The sequence below is a fragment of the Schistocerca cancellata genome, chromosome 6 (genome assembly GCF_023864275.1).
Source record: "Schistocerca cancellata isolate TAMUIC-IGC-003103 chromosome 6, iqSchCanc2.1, whole genome shotgun sequence".
Taxonomy (NCBI): domain Eukaryota; kingdom Metazoa; phylum Arthropoda; class Insecta; order Orthoptera; family Acrididae; genus Schistocerca; species Schistocerca cancellata.
The window spans coordinates 330,397,974-330,417,200 of NC_064631.1; the positions used below are offsets into that span (position 1 = coordinate 330,397,974).

At 44.7% G+C, this 19,227-nt stretch overlaps 1 protein-coding gene across 1 annotated transcript in view; it reads left to right on the forward strand.

Annotated features, from left to right (window-relative positions):
- The window catches only part of LOC126088312 (uncharacterized), a 557,842-nt gene that overhangs the window by 482,478 nt on the left and 56,137 nt on the right, over window positions 1-19,227 (forward strand). Inside the window, exon 2 of the mRNA XM_049906443.1 lies at window positions 14,565-14,926. Coding sequence (XP_049762400.1) covers window positions 14,565-14,926 — 362 coding nt within the window. The remainder of the gene's footprint in view (window positions 1-14,564; window positions 14,927-19,227) is intronic.

Genomic DNA, 19,227 nt, shown 5'->3' on the forward strand with positions numbered 1-19,227 from the left:
GAGATACAGCGAGTGACATGGACTGTAAAGCACAATGTAATGTCAGCCGTAGGAGAGGCTGATAGGATTTACCATTTGCGGTAGCTCATTAGAAAATAAGGAAAATATTATATACATATGTAGAATGAGTACAGCAAGAAGCTGTTTAATGTTAAAATAAGATGACCTATAGCGATGATTTGGTGTTGTCAGTGAGGTAGCACAAATGTGAAACATACAGTTTAATGTATTAAATAAAATATCGATGCTAGACTGAAATATTGTATATTGTAATATTTGTTCCTCGGTGTGATCTACGCATCCCTACGAAAACATTTAAATTTAAACAATAAAACGCGTGTGTAAACGAACAGCTGGCGGGAAACGCTTACAGTTTGACAGACAAGCTACGTTCATGTGCCTTTTCATTTTGTTCGAAAGCCTACGTTCCAGTAGCGGATTCCTATTGTTAGTGTATTAACTTGATGAGAGACTTTTTCCAGTATGAGGGAGAGGAACGTGTGAGTTGGCATGTTAAGTGTTCTTTTAACCAAAGTAAAGCAATACGGGTGCGATGAGGTGTTGCATTGCCTTAACTGAAGCTACATTTTTACTGCGGGGGCCTGTACGCTAACGAACAAATGCTGTAGGTTCCGGTTTTTTTGTCCGTGAGGAACGATGGCAGTCCAATCAACGGACCCAATGTAAAACCTGGTAAACACATAACGTTGAATATCTTCTCCTTTCTCCTGAATGGATTCCCGTTGTTTGCAAGCGGCATACACCGTCTAACAGTGAGGTTTCTGGTGGACTCGGACTCTTTCATCAGTTTATACCAATATGTGCCTCGATTCATGTGTGGACGACTTTTCTTCTCGTTTCGGGCTTCCATTAGCGGTGTTTTTCCTGTGCTTACCATATTCTCAGTGGTCAGTACTTATTGACATGCGCTCAACACATTTTTGTGTGGGGGTCATTAGTTTTCGTACTCACAGCGAGTTGGTAGCTCTGAATGGCATATAACTGCTCACTAGTCGCTGTTATACAGCAGTGAATCAGTGAGTGGTTTGCTGTACTGTGACCAGTATATCCGCAGTTGCAGTTCGGGGTGAACGATGGCAATCGTCATCAGTATGTTGACGCACACGGTAACTGACTCAGAGAGCGGCGGTATTCTCTGAACGGTGTATCGTCGACACATTGGTTCGAGGAAAGTCCAGTACCTGAGCGAACTCAGAGGTGGAAGGTGCAAAGTACTCGCGATCAAATGTACTCATATCGCGCGTCTGCCACATTGACACACATTGCAGCACCTAACGACATTTACGTCTACATATGTTCTCCGAAAGCCACTACACAGAGCATGGCGGAGGGCGTATCATAACAGTGTTAGCAACTTCCTTTCGTAATCGATTCGCGAACTGAACGAGGGAAAAACGACAATCTAAACACCTACGCGTCCTAATCTCTCATCATTCTATCATGATCCATACGCGAGATACAAGGTCTGTTCAAAAAATATCGGAACTTTGTCCACAAAATTTTTGTTCACTTACCCTTTGTTTATCGTACATAGTCTCCTTCGAAATCATTGGTTACACGTCTCGGTCACCTCTTGTTCGCACTTTGAACAGTGGACGTTACGTTTCAGATGTCATGAAAATAAATGGGCAGCTAAGACGACAAAATAAACAATAGATTTTAAACTTTCCTCCCACAGTTGATACACCGCTCCAAACGCCGTTTCCACTTCCGGAAGCACTCTTGGTATGCCCATTGCTGGATCGCGCGAAGCGCCGCTTGCAAATTTTCTTTTATTTCGTCTATTGTTGTAAATCTTCGTCCTTTCAACGGGGTTTTCAACTTTGGACATAAAAGAAAGTACTGAGGGGCCAGGTCTGGAGAGTACGGAGTATGAGGCAGCGCCCGCCGGCATAGTTGAGCGTTTCTAGGCGCTTCAGTCTGGAACCGCGCGACCGCTACGGTCGCAGGTTCGAATCCTGCATCGGGTATGGATGTGTGTGATGTCCTTAGGTTAGTTAGGTTTAAGTAGTTCTTAAGTTCTAGGGGACTGATGACCTCAGATGTTAAGTCCCATAGTGCTCAGAGCCATATGAGGCAGCACAGTGGTTTAGTTTCCTGTGCTATTGTCACTCAGCAATAAGGATGAATGTGCGAATGCGTTATCGCGACGCAATAGCCATGAATTGTCTCGCCACATTTCAGGTCGTTCCCTTGTCACATTTTCTCGCAGGCATCGCAACATGTCTCGATATTGCCATAGATGAACTGTTTGAACCTGTCGGATGAATTCATGATTATCAAATCCTTCATAGTCAAAGAAAACTATCACGTGGCTTTGACGTTTGACCTGACCTGACGAGCTTATTTTGGTGTTGGAGAACCTTTTCCGACCCATTGTGAAAATTGAATCTTTGTCTCAACATCATAACGGTAGACCCTTGTCTTATCACCAGTTATGATTCTCTTAAGGAACATCTCGTTCTCATTTGCGCGGTGCAGAAACTCTTCACAGATTGCAAGACGAAGATCTTTCTGGTCTTGACTTACGAGCCATGGGACGAACTTAGTGGCAACGCAGTCCATTCCAAGATTCTGTGTCAGAATTTCATGAGACGATCCTACTGAAATGTTACATTCTTCTACAATCTCTCGGAGAGTCAGTTTTCGATTGGCACGCACAATTTCGTTGGCCTGCCTGACATGAGCGTCGTCGATAGACGTCGAAGCGCGTCCCGAACGAGGGTCATCTTAACTTCCGTCTGGCCGTTTTTAAACAGTGTGAGCCACTCGTAACAGCGAGTACGGCTGAAGCACTCATCACCGTAGGCTTTCCGCATCATTTGGTTTGTCCATGTAAAGTTTTTATTGAGTTTCATGCAAAATTTTATGCAGACGCTTTGCTCCTCTAACTCTGCCATCTCGAAATTCGCAAACTGTGCGACATATTTTTCTAACATACACAACAACGAATCTTCCGGCAGTTACACATTGACCACAGTCGTGTGCAGGTATGCCAACCGCATTTCTCTCCAACTCACGATTGACGCGAAATTACGAATGTTCCGGAATTTTTTTTAACAGACCTCGTGTACATTAATGGCAGCATAATGGTCGCGCCGCGCGTGGTTAGCCGTGCGGTCGTAGGCGCTGCAGTCATGGACTGTGCGGCTGGTCCCGGCGTAGTTTCGAGTCGTCCCTCGGGCATGGGTGTGTGTGTTTGTCCTTAGAATAACGTAGGTTAAATAGTGTGTAAGCTTAGGGACTGATGACCTTAGCAGTTAAGTCCCATAAGATTTCACACACATTTGAACACACATAATGGTCGCACAGACACCTTGGAATACAGTTTCAGTGAAGTTATAACGTCCTCTTCGCCGCACTATCCTCCTGCATGCAATCTCCTTTACAGACACAACACACCTTCCCTTAACGCTACCAAGAAGTCCGAATCTTCCGTTCGCCTTTACTATTACTGATTTTACATCTTCCTATTTCATATCGCTTCTTAGTATTACGTTGAAATATTTATACCAGGTCGACCAAATGGTTCAAATGGCTCTGAGCACTATGGGACGTAATATCAGAGGTCATCAGTCCCCAAGAACTTGGAACTACTTAAACCTAACTAACCTAAGGACATCATAGACATCCATGCCCGAGGCAGGAGTCGAACCTGCGACCGTAGTGGTCACGCGGTGCCGGACTGAAGCGCCCAGAACCGCTCGGCCACACAGGCTGGCCGTCCCATTTCATTTAGCCTTGCGGTGCGGCATTTTTCGGTTAGCATGACTTTCTTCAGTTCGTCGTGTCAGTGCTGTTTATCCTTCGTCAGGAGTTAATGATATAAAAAAGTTCATAGGTCCAGTGACTGCACAAAAAGAGACAGTCTAGCGATCTAGGGTCACAGACCTTTAAAGATGAACGGAAATGACATAAGAGAAGAAAAAGAATTTTCAATATCTATTAGTTGATATACGGTTGCGTAATAGACAGGTACCACAAATTTGCTATGGAACGACGTAACAAAACCATGCAGAATGAATTTAAAGATGTAGCTGATAATGCAAGAGCAAAAAATTACAACGATCAACAAATGGGATTCATTGTTCAGATTGCACTGTATGCTACATTTGAAGGCATAGGGCACGTCATTAAATTTTCAAAAGTCCCTCACTGTTCCACTGTCAGTTGTATGGAGACTTCATATATTAACTGCAAAGTACGTTGATTAAGCAGCCTGGAACGATTTTTCGATTTAAAACCCGCTGTTGTAGGATTTATGAAGGAAACAGGAGGGCAAGAACGAAATTCAGAACATACGGAATGGATTGCAGACCTCTCACTTTAATTGGACTTATCTGCACACTGCCCACAGTAAGACATTGCAAAGTGAGAAACCACTTATTCTCGATTTCACAGGGATGCGTTCAAAAAGATCTTGATAAAAACATCAATTTTCCTGAGTTTAAGTTGAAAGGGCACCTGTGCATGTGCGGATGAAACTGACTAACCTGCATTGTAATTTCTGTTAAGAAGATAACTTTTAGGCGCTGCGGTCACGGACTGTGCGGCTGGTCCCGGCGGAGGTTCGAGTCCTCCCTCGGGCATGGGTGTGTGTGTTTCTCCTTGAGATAATTTAGGTTAAGTAGTGTGTAAGCTTAGGGACTGATGACGTTAGTTGTTAAGTCCCACAAGATTTCACACACATTTTTTGAGATAACTTCCGTTAAAACTGTCCAAGAGTTTCTACGTTGTTTTCCTCACGAAAAATTTCCACATCATGAGGGTTGCATACGTGATAAAATGTTTCGAAAAATAATATCTGTATAAGGCTTTTTTCGATTACGAGACTAAATAAAGCATGATTGCGTGGAAACCTGAATGAAAAAATTTGTGAAATTTTCTTGTCAGTCCGTATGCCGACAGTTTGTACCAGATTAAAATTATATCTTCGGCGAACCAAAAGTAATTGTGTAATTTTGTTTGCTGTCTGTTGTTGAGAAATTTGAAACCTAGTCGTATGCAGTGCGACTGCGTTGCCATTTAAAAGTGGTACATTCGGTTTCCTAACTTCTCCTTCTGTAACTCAGATGGAGTGGCGTGGCTTGGCGAAGGGGCATGTGTGTTCAATCAGGCGAGAGAGCGGTAGCACGGGAGCCAGAAAGCCCGCGTGTTTAATTCTCGGCCGTCCCTGCACCTCGAAACACACGATCTGACGTACTCAAGGTGTTCACCACCAATCTTGTAATCAAATGCTGTACCGTTATTTTTTTGTTAAATAAAATGTTTTAAACTTATCTTCATTTAAGAAGAGCTGACGCTCTTTCCACCAAATGGTGATGTTTAGTTTTTCTACAATTGCTTACAATCGTCCCACAATGCTACTTTGCTGTACACAACTGCACCATCAACCAACAGTGTTATAGTATAGCCGATCCTATCAAGCAACTACTTTATATATATTGAAAACATTAGAGGTATCAGACACGTTACAGATTGAACTGTTATACTCTCTCTCTCTCTCTCTCTCTCTCTCTCTCTCTCACTGTGTGTATGTGTGTGTGTGAGTCATATGCGATTCAATTTACTGTTGACAATAAAAGCATGAGAGGCGAAGAAGAATGAGATGTTGGAATTGCCTACATTGAAGGCAAAGCTTCGGCACTCAACAGTTCTCATCGAACTGATACATGGGTGTCCCCAGTGGCATTTACCTGTCGAAGTGGCGCAGCAATGATCGATTTCCTTCCCCAGATCCGAGAAAGTGCTCAGTCTGGAATGATCTGGTCATCTTCGGAATGTAGTGCTCTTTCCTTCGAGTGGTAAATTTAAACGAACGTACACCACCCTTGTTGTATCTCTCGCTGGAACTGTTGTGGGCACCATTGGAGACTGTAAGTGTGGGATCTTCCCTGACACCGTCTCTTGAGTGTTTCCGAACTGCTGTGAGCCAGAGTACGGCGTGGGCGGTGGCCGTGTGTCGCTGCTCGCCTGCGCAATATTCGCCTCACGGCGCCGGTGTGGGAGCGGGCATTCCTGCCCGCCAAACACTGGCTGACGTCACACTGCCGGCGCCTCAGCACGGCCTGGCACGCCTTAGCGGTCTCTCTCTCTCCACACATATTGGGGGGGGGGGGGGGTGAAGCGATAACTTTTACAGGTGTGCAGCAGTGAGTCAGTTGTGCAATGTGAAGCGCATAATAGTGGGAATAGAGCACATCGCCGAAACACATTGTCATGAATTCCGTTACCTCACAGGTTATAAAGTTGGTGAGATTCCGGCGACGTAGATATATTAAATTCTCTTACGCTTTCAGTGCGCTAATAGTTAATGAATAATTACCTGTCAAATTCTCTTGTGTGTATGTACATGGTATCAATCGCTACTGTACTGCTGTGCTTACAGCTTATTAATACTGATTCTGTGAACCCAACAATGCGCCTTTTCTTTAAAGTGCACTTAATTCTATTCAATTAAAATATCCCCAGTGGTAGGGTCTCTTTGTGCATCTCTGCTTGACTCAAATGTGACGTCCGCATCCAAATTACCTCTTTAGCACCGGTGGTGTACATAAAAAAAAAAAAAACGCCGACCGCGGTGGTCTAGCGGTTCTAGGCGCTCAGTCCGGAACCGCGCGACTGCTACGGTCGCAGGTTCGAATCCTGCCTCGGGCATGGATGTGTGTGATGTCCTTAGGTTAGTTAGGTTTAAGTAGTTCTAAGTTCTAGGGGACTGATGGCCACAGATGTTAAGTCCCATAGTGCTCAGAGCCGAGCCATAAAAAAACAAATGAAAGGTATAAACGGCGAATAACGAAACACTGTGAGTGAGAGAGGGGGAGAGAGATGAGCAGCCGCGGGAGGGAGGTAACCCTCGCAGTCATTCTAGCAGCTGTCTGCTGTAAAGTCTTAGTCTTTTTTACGAAATGAACTTCGATTTAATTCACAGTTTCCTTTGTCCTTCCCAAACTTTCGGGCCCTACTGTTTTACTAACGCGAAGGACCACCACTCAATCGCAATGGGCCAGCCTCCGTGGTCTAGCGGTTCTAGGCGCTCAGTCCGGAACCGTGCGACTGCTACGGTCGCAGGTTCGAATCCTGCCTCAGGCATGGATGTGTGTGATGTCCTTAAGTTAGTTAGGTTTAAGTAGTTCTAAGTTCTAGGGGACTGATGACCTCTGATGTTAAGTCCCATAGTGCTCAGAGCCATTTAAACTAATCGCAATGTGTGTGCGAGATGTGAAGAACCAATAGTGGAAAAAATAACTCTGTCATACGTCTTGTTGATAGCAGCACACATGAACAGTCAAGGTAATTTGCTTTCATGGCGGACTATTACAGAATTTATTTTCAGGAGGAAACAATTCTTGGTATCTATACCTGGATCGGAATAATAAAGTGACTGACAATTGGGCCTGGAAGTAGTTGTGGTGGTTGAGGGCGGAGGGATGTAGTCGGTTCGCCATCTTGCGCAAATGCAAGTATGGCTCCAGTAGCATCAACTCTGCAGTTCCTCCTGAATGCGTTCATATGTCTCCGCTTAACCTACAGTTTCGCTTTGCAGGATCATAATAGTCTTATCACTCGCATAAGCTATTTTTAGATAGTAGAGCGATATGACAACTAACCGCAAGCCCAGGGCGCGACAAACTGTGATTGATTGTTGCTATGGTAGCTGTCCTGTTGGATAAACAAGCTATCAATAATTTTCTTTTTCCGATGCAGGTGCAGAGGTAACACCGTGTACCATTGTGATATGAAATGCAGCAAGCCCACGAAAACAATCGTAGGAAAGGCACTTGGCAGGTTGAAGCAATTCTGGTGCCTCAGCCGTAAGGCTCATAAGAATAAAATAGGACAAACCAAAGCGTGTAAGGAAGCATATCGACAGTGATATTTCCCTAGCTCTATTTGTAATTGGCAAGGATAGTGGCTGACAAATATTGGTACGAAGTACCATTCGTCATGCATTGTACATCAAACTGAGAAAGTACACGTGTGTGTATAATTTGTTGTCTCAAGCGTCTTCATGAGCTAATCGGAAACATTACTTTTATTACCAACTATTAAACTGGTCTAGAACCTTAAGACGAAAGTAACTTTCTTGTGATCAAGTGTCTCTGTCAAGTAACATAACTCGATGAAAATTGGACTGTATAGTACAGAAGGTAACAAAGAAATACGCGAGGGGACAACAGTAGAAATGGTACTTTTATTCAGAGACAATAATTACACTGAAGCCAAGGTGGAAGATTGTTCTTAATAGGGTGAGTGATCAGAAAGGACGGCAGCGCATGCTCTCCAACGTGCTCCCATGTTGGCCATCGGATTGTTAGTAGTTTTTGTTGTTGGGCGTCCCAATGCTCCACCAACGCGGTTGGCAATTGCTGGACTACCGTTGGTGCATGTGAACGTATTGCAATCCGTCTCCCCCCCTCATCCCACACGTGCTGGATATGATTTACGTCGGGGGAACGAGTAGACCAGGATGCATCACGTGTTCCACCTCATACCATATGACGGTGCGTTCAGCATTGTCGAACAAAGTCGTTTTGGTGGTCCTGTGTCGAACATGATGGTTTTAGTGGTTCGAGTGTTATGATGTGAAAAAGGCATAATTTTGCATGGGGAGACTGACCTCCAAATCCTTGAACACGGTCCACACACTCGTCAACACTATTGTGACGCCATACTCTTTTTCCCATGTGCGTCTTTTCGGCCCTGACTTCATTTTTGTGGATGGCAGTGCGCGATCGCATCGAATAGCGCAGATGGAGAAGTTGTTGGAACGAGAGGATATTCGGCGAATGGACTGGCCTGCACGTTCCCCTGACTTCAGTCCAATCGAGCACTTGTGGGGTGCGATGTGGAGATGTTTTGCAGCTCGTCCACACGCACCAAAAACCATCCACCAGTTGTCAACGCCGCTGGTGGAGGAATGGAACGCCGTGCGACAGCTACTCCATACCAACCTTGTGGCGAGCATGAGATTCCGCTGCATAGCATAACTGCAATCCGTGATGTCCACACGTCCGTCTACTAAGAACCATGTCCCACCTTTTATAATGTCCAGGGGACCAACAAACAACGCAACGTCTTTCAAAGTGTTATTTCTATTTGTCTCATTACCTATTCATTTAGATTAACTTATACAGGGTGGACCATTGATCGTGACCAAACATCGCACGAAATAAACGTCAAACGAAAAAACTACAAAGAACGAAACTTGTCTAGCTTGAAGGAGGAAAACCAGATGGCGCCATGGTTGGCCCGCTAGATGGCGCTGCCATAGGTCAAACGGATATCAACTGCGTTTTTTTATTATTTTTAAATAGGAACCCCCATTTTTATTACACATTCTTGTAGTACGTGAAGAAATATGAATGTTTTAGTTGGACCACTTTTTTCGCTTTGTGATAGATGGCGCTGTAATAGTCACAAACATATGACTCACAATTTTAGACGAACAGTTGGTAACAGGTAGGTTTTTAAATTAAAATACAGAACGTAGGTACGTTTGAACATTTTATTGCCGATGTGGTGGCCGAGCGGTTCTAGGCGCTACAGTCTGGAACCGCGCGTCCGCTACGGTCGCAGCTTCGAATCCTGCCTCGGGCATGGATGTGTGTGATGTCCTTAGGTTAGTTAGGTTTAAGTGGTTCTAAGTTCTAGGGGACTGATGACCTCAGAAGTTGAGTCCCATAGTGCTCAGAGCCATTTGAACCATTTTTTAAACATTTTAATCCAATTGTTCAAATGTGATACATGTACCTTTGTGAACTTTCTGAAAACGAACTCGTGCTGTTACAGCGTGATTACCTGTAAATACCACATTAATGCAATGAATGCTCAAAATGATGTCCATCAATCTCAATGCATTTGGCAATACGTGTAACGACATTCCTCTCAACAGCGAGTAGTTCACCTTCCGTAATATTCGCACATCCATTGACAATGCGCTGACGCATGTTGTCAGGCGTTGTCGGTGGATCACGATAGAAAATATCCTTCAACTTTCCCCACAGAAAGAAATCCGGGGACGTAAGATCCGGTGAATGTGCGGGCCATGGTATGGTTCTTGGACGACCAATCCACCTGTCATGAAATATGCTATTCCATACCGCTTCAACCGCACGCGAGCTATGTGCAGGACATCCATTTATGTTGGAAGTACATCGCTATTCTGTCATGCAGTAAACATCTTCAACCCGCCAAGGTCGCTGATGTTTCACCTGTCGCAGGCATCGTGGATTTTCCGTTGCCCAATAGCGCATATTATGCCGGTTTACGTTACCGCTGTTGGGTGAATGACGCTTCGTCGCTAAATAGAACGCGTGCAAAAAATCTGTAATTTTTCTTGTGCCCAGTGGCAGAACTGTACACGACGTTCGAAGTCGTCGCCGTGCAATTCCTGGTGCATAGATATTTTCTCAACACCGACGTTTTTGAGATTCCCGATTCTCGCACAATTTGTCTGCTACTTATGTGCGGATTAGCCGCGACAGCATCTAAAACACCTACTTGGGCATCATCATTTGTTGCATGTCGTGGTTGACGTTTGACATGTGGCTGAACGCTTCCTGTTTCCTTAAATAACGGAACTATCCGGAGAACAGTCCGGGCACTTGGATGATGTCGTCCAGGATACCGAGCAGCATACGTAGCACACGCTCGTTGGGCATTTTTATCACAATAGCCATACGTCAACACGATGTCGACGTTTTCCGCAGTTGGTAAACGGTCCATTTTAACACGGGTAATGCATCACGAAGCAAATACCGTCCGCACTGGCGGAATGTTACGTGATACCACGTACTTATACGATTGTGACTAAAGCGAAAAAAGTGGTCCAACTAAAACATTCATATTTCTTTATGTACTACACGAATATGTAATAAAAATAGGGGTTCCTATTTAAAAAACGTAGTTGATATCCGTTTGACCTATGGCAGCGCCATCTAGCTGGCCAACCATGGCGCCATCTGGTTTCCCCCTTCAAGCTAGACGAGTTTGTTCTTTGTAGTTTTTTCGTTTGATGCTTATTTCGTGAGATATTTGGCCCGGTCACTATCAATGGACCACCCTGTATACACTCACGAAGCAGTTCTTTCTATGTATTGTTCAAGTTCCATAGAAATATGTTACTTGGTAGTGCCACATCGTGCAACTGCTTTCACCTGAACAATACCGTAGCAATATTTCTATGTATCGTCCAGTTTTATAGAAAACTGTTACGGCACTGGATACCATTAAGTTGTGAACGACAGGCCGAAGATGTGTGCAATATTCGTCGGCACTTAATGGCAAACTAAACATAATATTATCATTTTGAAACAGAATCTTCGGCCATGGTATGCTATAAAAATTTACAGAATTTTCTGTACTCCGTCATCCACTTTCCCAGTTTGGTTCCGTCGCCACCGCTCGTCGTTTCAGACGTCAAAGAAAGGAAAATCCATTTTCTACTTCCCCTTATTTATTGTGAGCTTCAGCGTGAAACTCTACATTGTGTCCCCACATGTCGGTGTTGGAAAGTACTGTTAACTTCACATCACTGTAACGCTGGACTCACATCACTGTAACGCTGGACTAATGTGTGGTTTGAACGCTCTCAGTCTCCGCATTTCAAATGCCGTACTCATCACTGAGCGCTCATTGGGCTCTGTCGGCAGGTTCTCTGGCTGAGTGTGTGCCTGGTCACGACAGCCGGCTGAACACAATAGGCCGCGAACGCCGCCTATTGCCGTCTCCATGCGTACCGCATTTGCGCGTGAGTCACGGGAAACCGGCACGCATAACAAGCATAACAGTCGGTCGCTAAGGGTGACGGGTCGACTTCGCTCTGTTCTCTACAATGTGAAGTCATTGTGAACGATAGAGCTCACCGATCTCCAACGGGTTTGAAGCTAATTTTTAGGCTCCCAGGTAATCGCGGTTGTCTTCCCATGTCCCTGCCACAAATGTCAGGGAAGGCAGTAAAAGATTCCAGTGAAGCTCTTCATAAAATTCCCGTTGTGACGGATTATTTACCGCTATTGAATCGGATGAGAGATACTGCAAGTAGGGGGTCTATCTGTGTGCGTTCCGTACGATTATGGTATTCTGTGCCTGAGACATGACTAGGATGCCAGATTAAATTACCAAAATTATCGAACAATACCTGGCGAAAGTATTTGCTAAGTTGAGCGTGACCACAACAAAACGTGTAGCAAACACTAAAAAATTATGTTTGCTAGTTACAGCTTCAACATACGTTTGTGACCTTTAATTTTTTGGTAAAGTCATTGCTTGTTGAAAACTTCAAATTTCAACGAATGCATAATTCTTCTTTTACCATATCGGTCTTAATTTGTTTCTAGCGTCAGACCACAAATGATTCATGTGACTGAAGACTCTTTCCGCATATTAATTATGGTTTTGATAATTTTACAAATCAGTAAATAAATTAATGCTTTGGATGGAATTCTAAAAATACCGAACCATTCATACTACGGTTCTGAACACCGAACACGGGGCGGAAATATCGAACAGTTCGGTAAAAAACACACTACCTGCAACTCAGCACGTGACCTTTGCCCAGGGCAAACTGTAGCTTTGCTCACACATTACCCCCTCTCTCTTTCCGGGCCGACCTACCTCATTTTTTGTTTATCTCTCGTAGCAGTATCCATGTTTATTCGTTTATTGTATAAACACGACTTTACAATTATACGCATTGGAATAACTATTTTTGTATGATACATTTCAGAACTTGATGAACACTCAGTCCATAGTCGCGTTGTTCATTCTTCAAATGCGCATCAGTGCAAGGGCGTAAGAAACCAACCCTCAAACGCAAAATATACTTCTATTCAATTTCGTCATCGATATATTGAAGAAAAGTATCGGTATATCGACAAACTGGCCTATAAAAATATCGACTGCACATTGTAAATATAATGCCGGTTTTCGAGCTGTACATTTAAGTATTGATTTGTTATTAGATATTCTGTAAATCAACAAGGTAGCAGCCTGTCCATTCCCCTTTGAGCAAGAGTTGAAAGGAAAACGATGCACGTTCACGCTTGGCGATAACTACTTTGGTAAGAACGGTAACTGCATGTAAGTGGCACAACAAAAGATGTCCGTCGTTCAGTTTCATCACATATCAGATTTGTCAGGAACACTTCATGGTGACTTCCTCTCCTTTTTTTCCCGCCAACGCGAGAGACCTAGCAGTTGTAGTGTCAAAATCGCGTGATGAAGTTGAACGTAGCAGTTTCTATTGGTAGCGCCGTGGGCCGATTACATTAGCATTTGCCCTCACACGTGTCAAGTGTCAATTCCAATTGCCCCTCCTCCCAAATGCATTCGGACTACTACTTTGTGTCACCTATACTTGCCTCACACAGTCAAAGAGAAAGTCTGGACGTGATGAAAGCTCAAGAAGTAGTCAGAATCCTTCATATGTAAAAGTAAAATGATGTTCTGCTACTATTTCAAATATTTACCGAAAATTGCGAAAGAATATGTTATAATATAAAAATGTCGGCTCTTGATATTGTCATTTTTGTATCGATATATCTTGGAGGAGAATATCGCCAATATATATCAACATTTAATGGAAGAAGTATTGTATATATATCTATATTTTATCAACAGCCCTAGTTTGCGAAACTGGATAGGGCTAGTCGAAATTATACTGTACTTTTTCATCCGTTTTAAAAACATGTTACATCAAAAAGCTATTTATTTAAATAATGCTCTAACGTTCGGACGTTTCGTCGACTAGTGCTTATGAAATTCCGTGATTTTTGAAAGTATCATCTGTTCATCATCAAGACCTGATCGAGTTCGATTCGCGACCGGGTTAGGTATTTTCTCTGCCCGGGAACTGTGTGTTTGTGTTGTCCTCATCATTTCATCATCATTATCATTCGTGACAGTGGCTAGATAGGACGGGCCTGTTGACCAAAGCAGCAGTCTGTAGCACAGCAACCTCATGAGAGCCGGCCCCACAGAAAGGTGCTGTCAGTTAGTCGTGGTGTGGAGTGCTGAATCCGAAGGCGCGAAGTTTCTAAGTTCGCTAGCTGCTTAGAACTCAGCAGCGTAATACGACCTTTTTATTCATTAAATTTCTGGGGAGTGAGAAGGTCTTGCATGTCTGGATGAACAGACGTTTTTGAAGAAAGACAGAATACCAAAATTACTTCGAAATAAATTCGCTTAATGGGACTAACTTACTTCAGCTGTGTTAGTACTATTTATTGGTGACGTATGAAAATTTGTGCCGGACAGGGACTCGAACCGGGGTCTCCCACTTATCACGAGCGCTCCCCTTAACCAAACTTCCAAATGTCACACTGTCTACATCCCTACACCATAGTCTCCTATGTTCATCACTAAATAGTCGCAGCTATACACTGCACACCAGACACAGCCGAAGCCAAGTTATTCGCATTCGGCGAATTTATTTTGTTGCGACTTTTGTGTTTTTCATCTTGCTGGTGCTCCAGAACCCGATAGTTGAACATGAGAAACGATTTGCAAGGAATTGACACGTGGCGCGTATTTTGTTGCAGACTTGGCGCTGTGGAACAAGAGCATCTCGCAGCGGTGGCGGCGGCTGCGCAGGCGCTGCTCGTCGTTCACGACGCCGACGTCGACGTCGCCCGGGTCCGGACAACAGGAGCGGCTGCTGGAGGCGCCGGCGACGCCCGTCCAGGTGAAGGCGGCGTCGGCGCCGCGGCACGCGCACATGGCGTCGGCGCTGAGCCGGTCCGCAGAGCGTCTGGACGCGCGCCAGCGCGCCGCTGAGCCCGAGGAGGCGGCCACCCCCGGGGGCGGCGGCTCCACGCCCGGCCGCGGGGGCGGCTCCGTGCCGCTGCTCCGCCGCCTCCACGCCGGACTGCGCAAGCGCAGGGCGCTCTCCGTTCACGAGCCGGTGAGTACTTCGGATCACAAATGAGCCCGCGGCCCCTGTGACATCATCCCCGAACTTCGAGCTCCTGTAAACACTGAAGTACCAAAGAAGCTGGTGTAGACATCCGTATCCAAATACAGAGATATATAAACAGGCAAAAATACTGCGCTGTTGTTAGATCGGTTACTGCTGCTACTATGGCAGGTGTCAAGAATTAAGTGAGTTTAAAATGATTCTAATGGCTCTGAGCACTATGGGACTTGACTGCTGAGGTCATCAGTCCCCTAGAACTTAGAACTACTTAAACCTAACTAAGGACATCACAAACATCCATGCCCGAGGCAGGATTCGAACCTGCGACCGTAGCGAAGTGAGTTTAAACGTGGTGCTATAGTCGATGCACGAGCGATGGGACACAGCATCTCTGAGACAGCGATGAAGTGGGGATTGTCCCGTACGACCCTTTCACGAGTGTACCGTGAATATCAGGAATCAGATAAAACCTTAAATCTCCGACAGTGCTGCGTCCGGAAAAAGATTCTGCAAGAACGGGATCAAAGCCCACTGAAGAGAATTGTTCAACTTGACAGAAGTGCAACCCTTCCGCAAACTGCTGCAAATTTCATTGCTGGGTCATCAACAAGTGTCAGCGTACGCACCATTCAGCGAAACATCATCCATATGGGTTTCGGAGCCGAAGACACACTCGTGTACCCTTGATGACTGCACGACTCAAACCTTTACTCCTCGCCTACATCTACATCTACATTTATACTTCACAGGCCACTCAACGGTGTGTGGCGGAAGGCACTTTACGTGCCACTGTCATTACTTCCCTTTCCTGTTCCAGTCGCGTATGGTTCGCGTGAAGAACGACTGCCGGAAAGCCTCTGTGCGTGCTCGAATTTCTCTAATTTTACATTCGTAATATCCTCGGGAGGTATAAGTAGGGGGAAGCAATATATTCGATACCTAATCCAGAAACGCACCCTCTCGAAACCTGGACAGCAAGCTACACCGCGATGCAGAGCGCCTCTCTTGCAGAGTCTGTCACTAGAGTTTGCTAAACATCTCCATAACGCTATCACGCTTACTAAATAACCCTGTGACGAAACGCGCCGCTCTTCCTTGGATCTTAACCCGACCTGGTACGGATCCCACACTGATGAGCAATACTCAAATGTAGGTCGAACGAGTGTTTTGTAAGCCACCTCCTTTGTTGATGGACTACATTTTCTAAGGACTCTCCCAATGAATCACAACCTGGTATATATGATCATTCCACTTCAAATCGTTCTGTACGCATACTCCCAGATATTTTACAGAAGTAACTGCTACCAGTGTTTTGTTCCGCTATCATATAATCATACGATAAAGGATCCTTCTTTCTAAGTATTCGCAATACGTTACATTTGTCTATCCGTCAACACCGACATTGGACTGTTGATGGCTGGAACCATGTTGCCTAGTCGGACGAGTCTCGTTTCAAATTGTATCGAGCGGATGGACGTGTACGGGTATGGAGACAACCTCATGAATTCACGGACCCTGCTTGTCAGCAGGGGACTGTTCAAGCTGGTGGAGTGTCTGCAATGGTGTGGGGCGTGTGGTGTTGTAGTGATATGGGACACCTGATACGTCTAGATACGACTGTGACAGGTAACACGTACGTAAACATCCTGTCTGATCACGCATTCCGAAGGACTTGGGCAATTGCAGCAGGACAATGCGGCACCCCACACGTCCAGAATTGCTTCAGAGTGGCTGCAGGAACACTCATCTGAGTTTAAACACTTCTGCTGGCCCCCAAACTCCCCAGACTGAACAAATCTGGGTTGCCATGCAACATGCTGTTCAGAATATATTTCCATCCCCTCGTACTCTTCCGGATTTGTGGACAACACTTAAGGATCCAAGGTGTCAATTCCCTCCAGCACTACTTCAGACAATAGTCGAGTCCATACCACGTTGTTGTGCGGCACTTCTGTGTGTTCGCTGTTGTCCTACACGATATTAGGCAGGCGTACCAGTTTCTTTGGCTCTTCATATTTATGAAGTGTGCCAAACAGTAATCTGTGTAGAGATATTTACAATGCCCTTTTCATTTAATAGAAGAATTAAAATGTAATATTACACGGCTAAAATATATAGGCTCGGAACTAGTGTTGTAGGTCGTAAATATTAAAATATAATGCGTTGAGAATTTGGTACCAATGTCTTCAAATAGGTGTGTTATGACCGTGCCTATTTATTAGTTTTTGTCCATGTATAGGCACTCCCAAAAGTGGTATTTATTTTTTAATCTGTAGTAGTTTTTTTAAGAAATGCGGCAGTTTATTATACACAGGGGAAATTGGACCATGCAAGAACTCAAACCTAGAAGTATGTTCATTTAGGCCTATTACCCAAAACTAACTCTGAAGATTATGTTACTGTGCACTATTGGCAATCCACCATGAAAATATCTTAATTATCTCTAGTCCTATAAGAAATGGGGTTGAGTGTTATTCAGTTCGTGCATATATGTTTATGACAACCACGTATAAATAATCACAATAAATATTGTTTTCAACTTCGCCAATTGCGAAAATATCTTAGGAATCTAAAATTTTGAGACGAACTTCTTCAGTATAGTTTTCGACTGGGGGAAGAAACGCAACTCTATACAATTAGTTTCGTATTTATGGCATGTATCTGCAGTAATACACAATTGAGCTCCGTGTCCTGGTTGCTAGTTGTCACTACGGCAATGTATGGCACATCTGTTTTTTTCGTTGGGGGATCACATGGAAACGTAAACGTGCTAAAACCAAGCAGTGTTTAGTGTACTTGACAGCTGAGGAGAACCCACATTTAGGAAGAATTCTTCAATGCATTTAATTTGCACTCGCAACGTGACACATATGTTAACTAGTATGAAAATCGTATGCTTTAGGGGAAACATGGCAGACAGTTCATTTTAGGTTGTATTGTATGGAACTAGGGGACCTAGAAACGACGGAGGGGCTTCGTCCCCGCCGTAGCCTGCAGTGGTACACAACCCCACAACAGGCTACAGCAACAAGCTGCGGCATTGTCGCCTCTTCATACTTAAAGCGCGCGCGCACGCACGCACCCCCCCCCCCCCCACACACACACACACACACATAAAGGAAACTTAAGGCTACAGCAGTCCACTCACCCCACCGCTGCCCCACACAGAACCCAGGATTATTGTGCGGTTCAGCCCCCAGTGGCCACCTGCTAGGTAGGGAATACATCAAATATTGACTATACATCAGATATTGTAATAGAATTCAGTAGGGACGTAAATAACAGTTGAATCATTCTAACTTGCAAATGGAGCGTCTATATTTTTTTATTTGCATTTACTTACATGTAGGACGAGGAATCTACTATAATATAGGGTGTCCACCATGGAAGTGTTTTGGGTCCCTTGCTGTTCGTGATGTGTGTATTAATGACCTTGCGGATAATATTAATAGTATTAATAGTAACCCCAGACATTTCGCAGATGGTGCAGTTATCTTTAATGAAGTGCAGTGTGAGAGAACACCCTCTCCCTCTCTCTCTCTCTCTCTCTCTCCGTCCGAGCAGGCCTCGGAAGGCCCAGCGCTACCGACCGACCGCCGTGTCATCCTCACCGGGAGGCATCATTGCATGCGGATTTGGAGGGCATGTGGTCAGCACACCGCTCTCCTGGCGGGTCTCGTGGTCGGGGCCGTTACACTTCAGTCAAGTAGCTCCTCACTTGGTCACTTGGCTTCACAAGGTTTGAGTGCACCCCGCTTGCCAACAGCGCTCGGCCAACACAGACGGTCACGCATCCAAATGCCAGCCATGCCCGACAGCACGTAACTTCCGTGATCTGACGCGAATCGTTGTTACAACTGCTGCAAGGCCGTCAGCGTCTGAAAGGAGCCGCATAAATATTCAGTCAGATTTTGATCAGTTTTGAAGGTGGTTCAAAGAATGGAAACGCACTTTAAATGTATAAAAATGTAAAAGTATGCACTTCACAAAACGGAAAAAACGTAGTAATCTGTGACTACTCACAGTTGGAATCGGTAAACACCTGCGAATATATGGACTTAACATTATGTAGGGATATGAAATGGAATGATGTCATAGGCTAAATCGTGGGTAAAACAGGTAGCAGACCTCGGTTTATTGATAGAATGCTAGGAAAACGCAATAAGTCTTCAAAGGAGATTGCTTACAGATCACTCATGTGACCGATTCTAAAATATTGCTCAAGTGTGCGAGAGCCGTACCAAATAGACTAAGTGGGGATATTGAACGATACAGAGAAGGGCAGCACA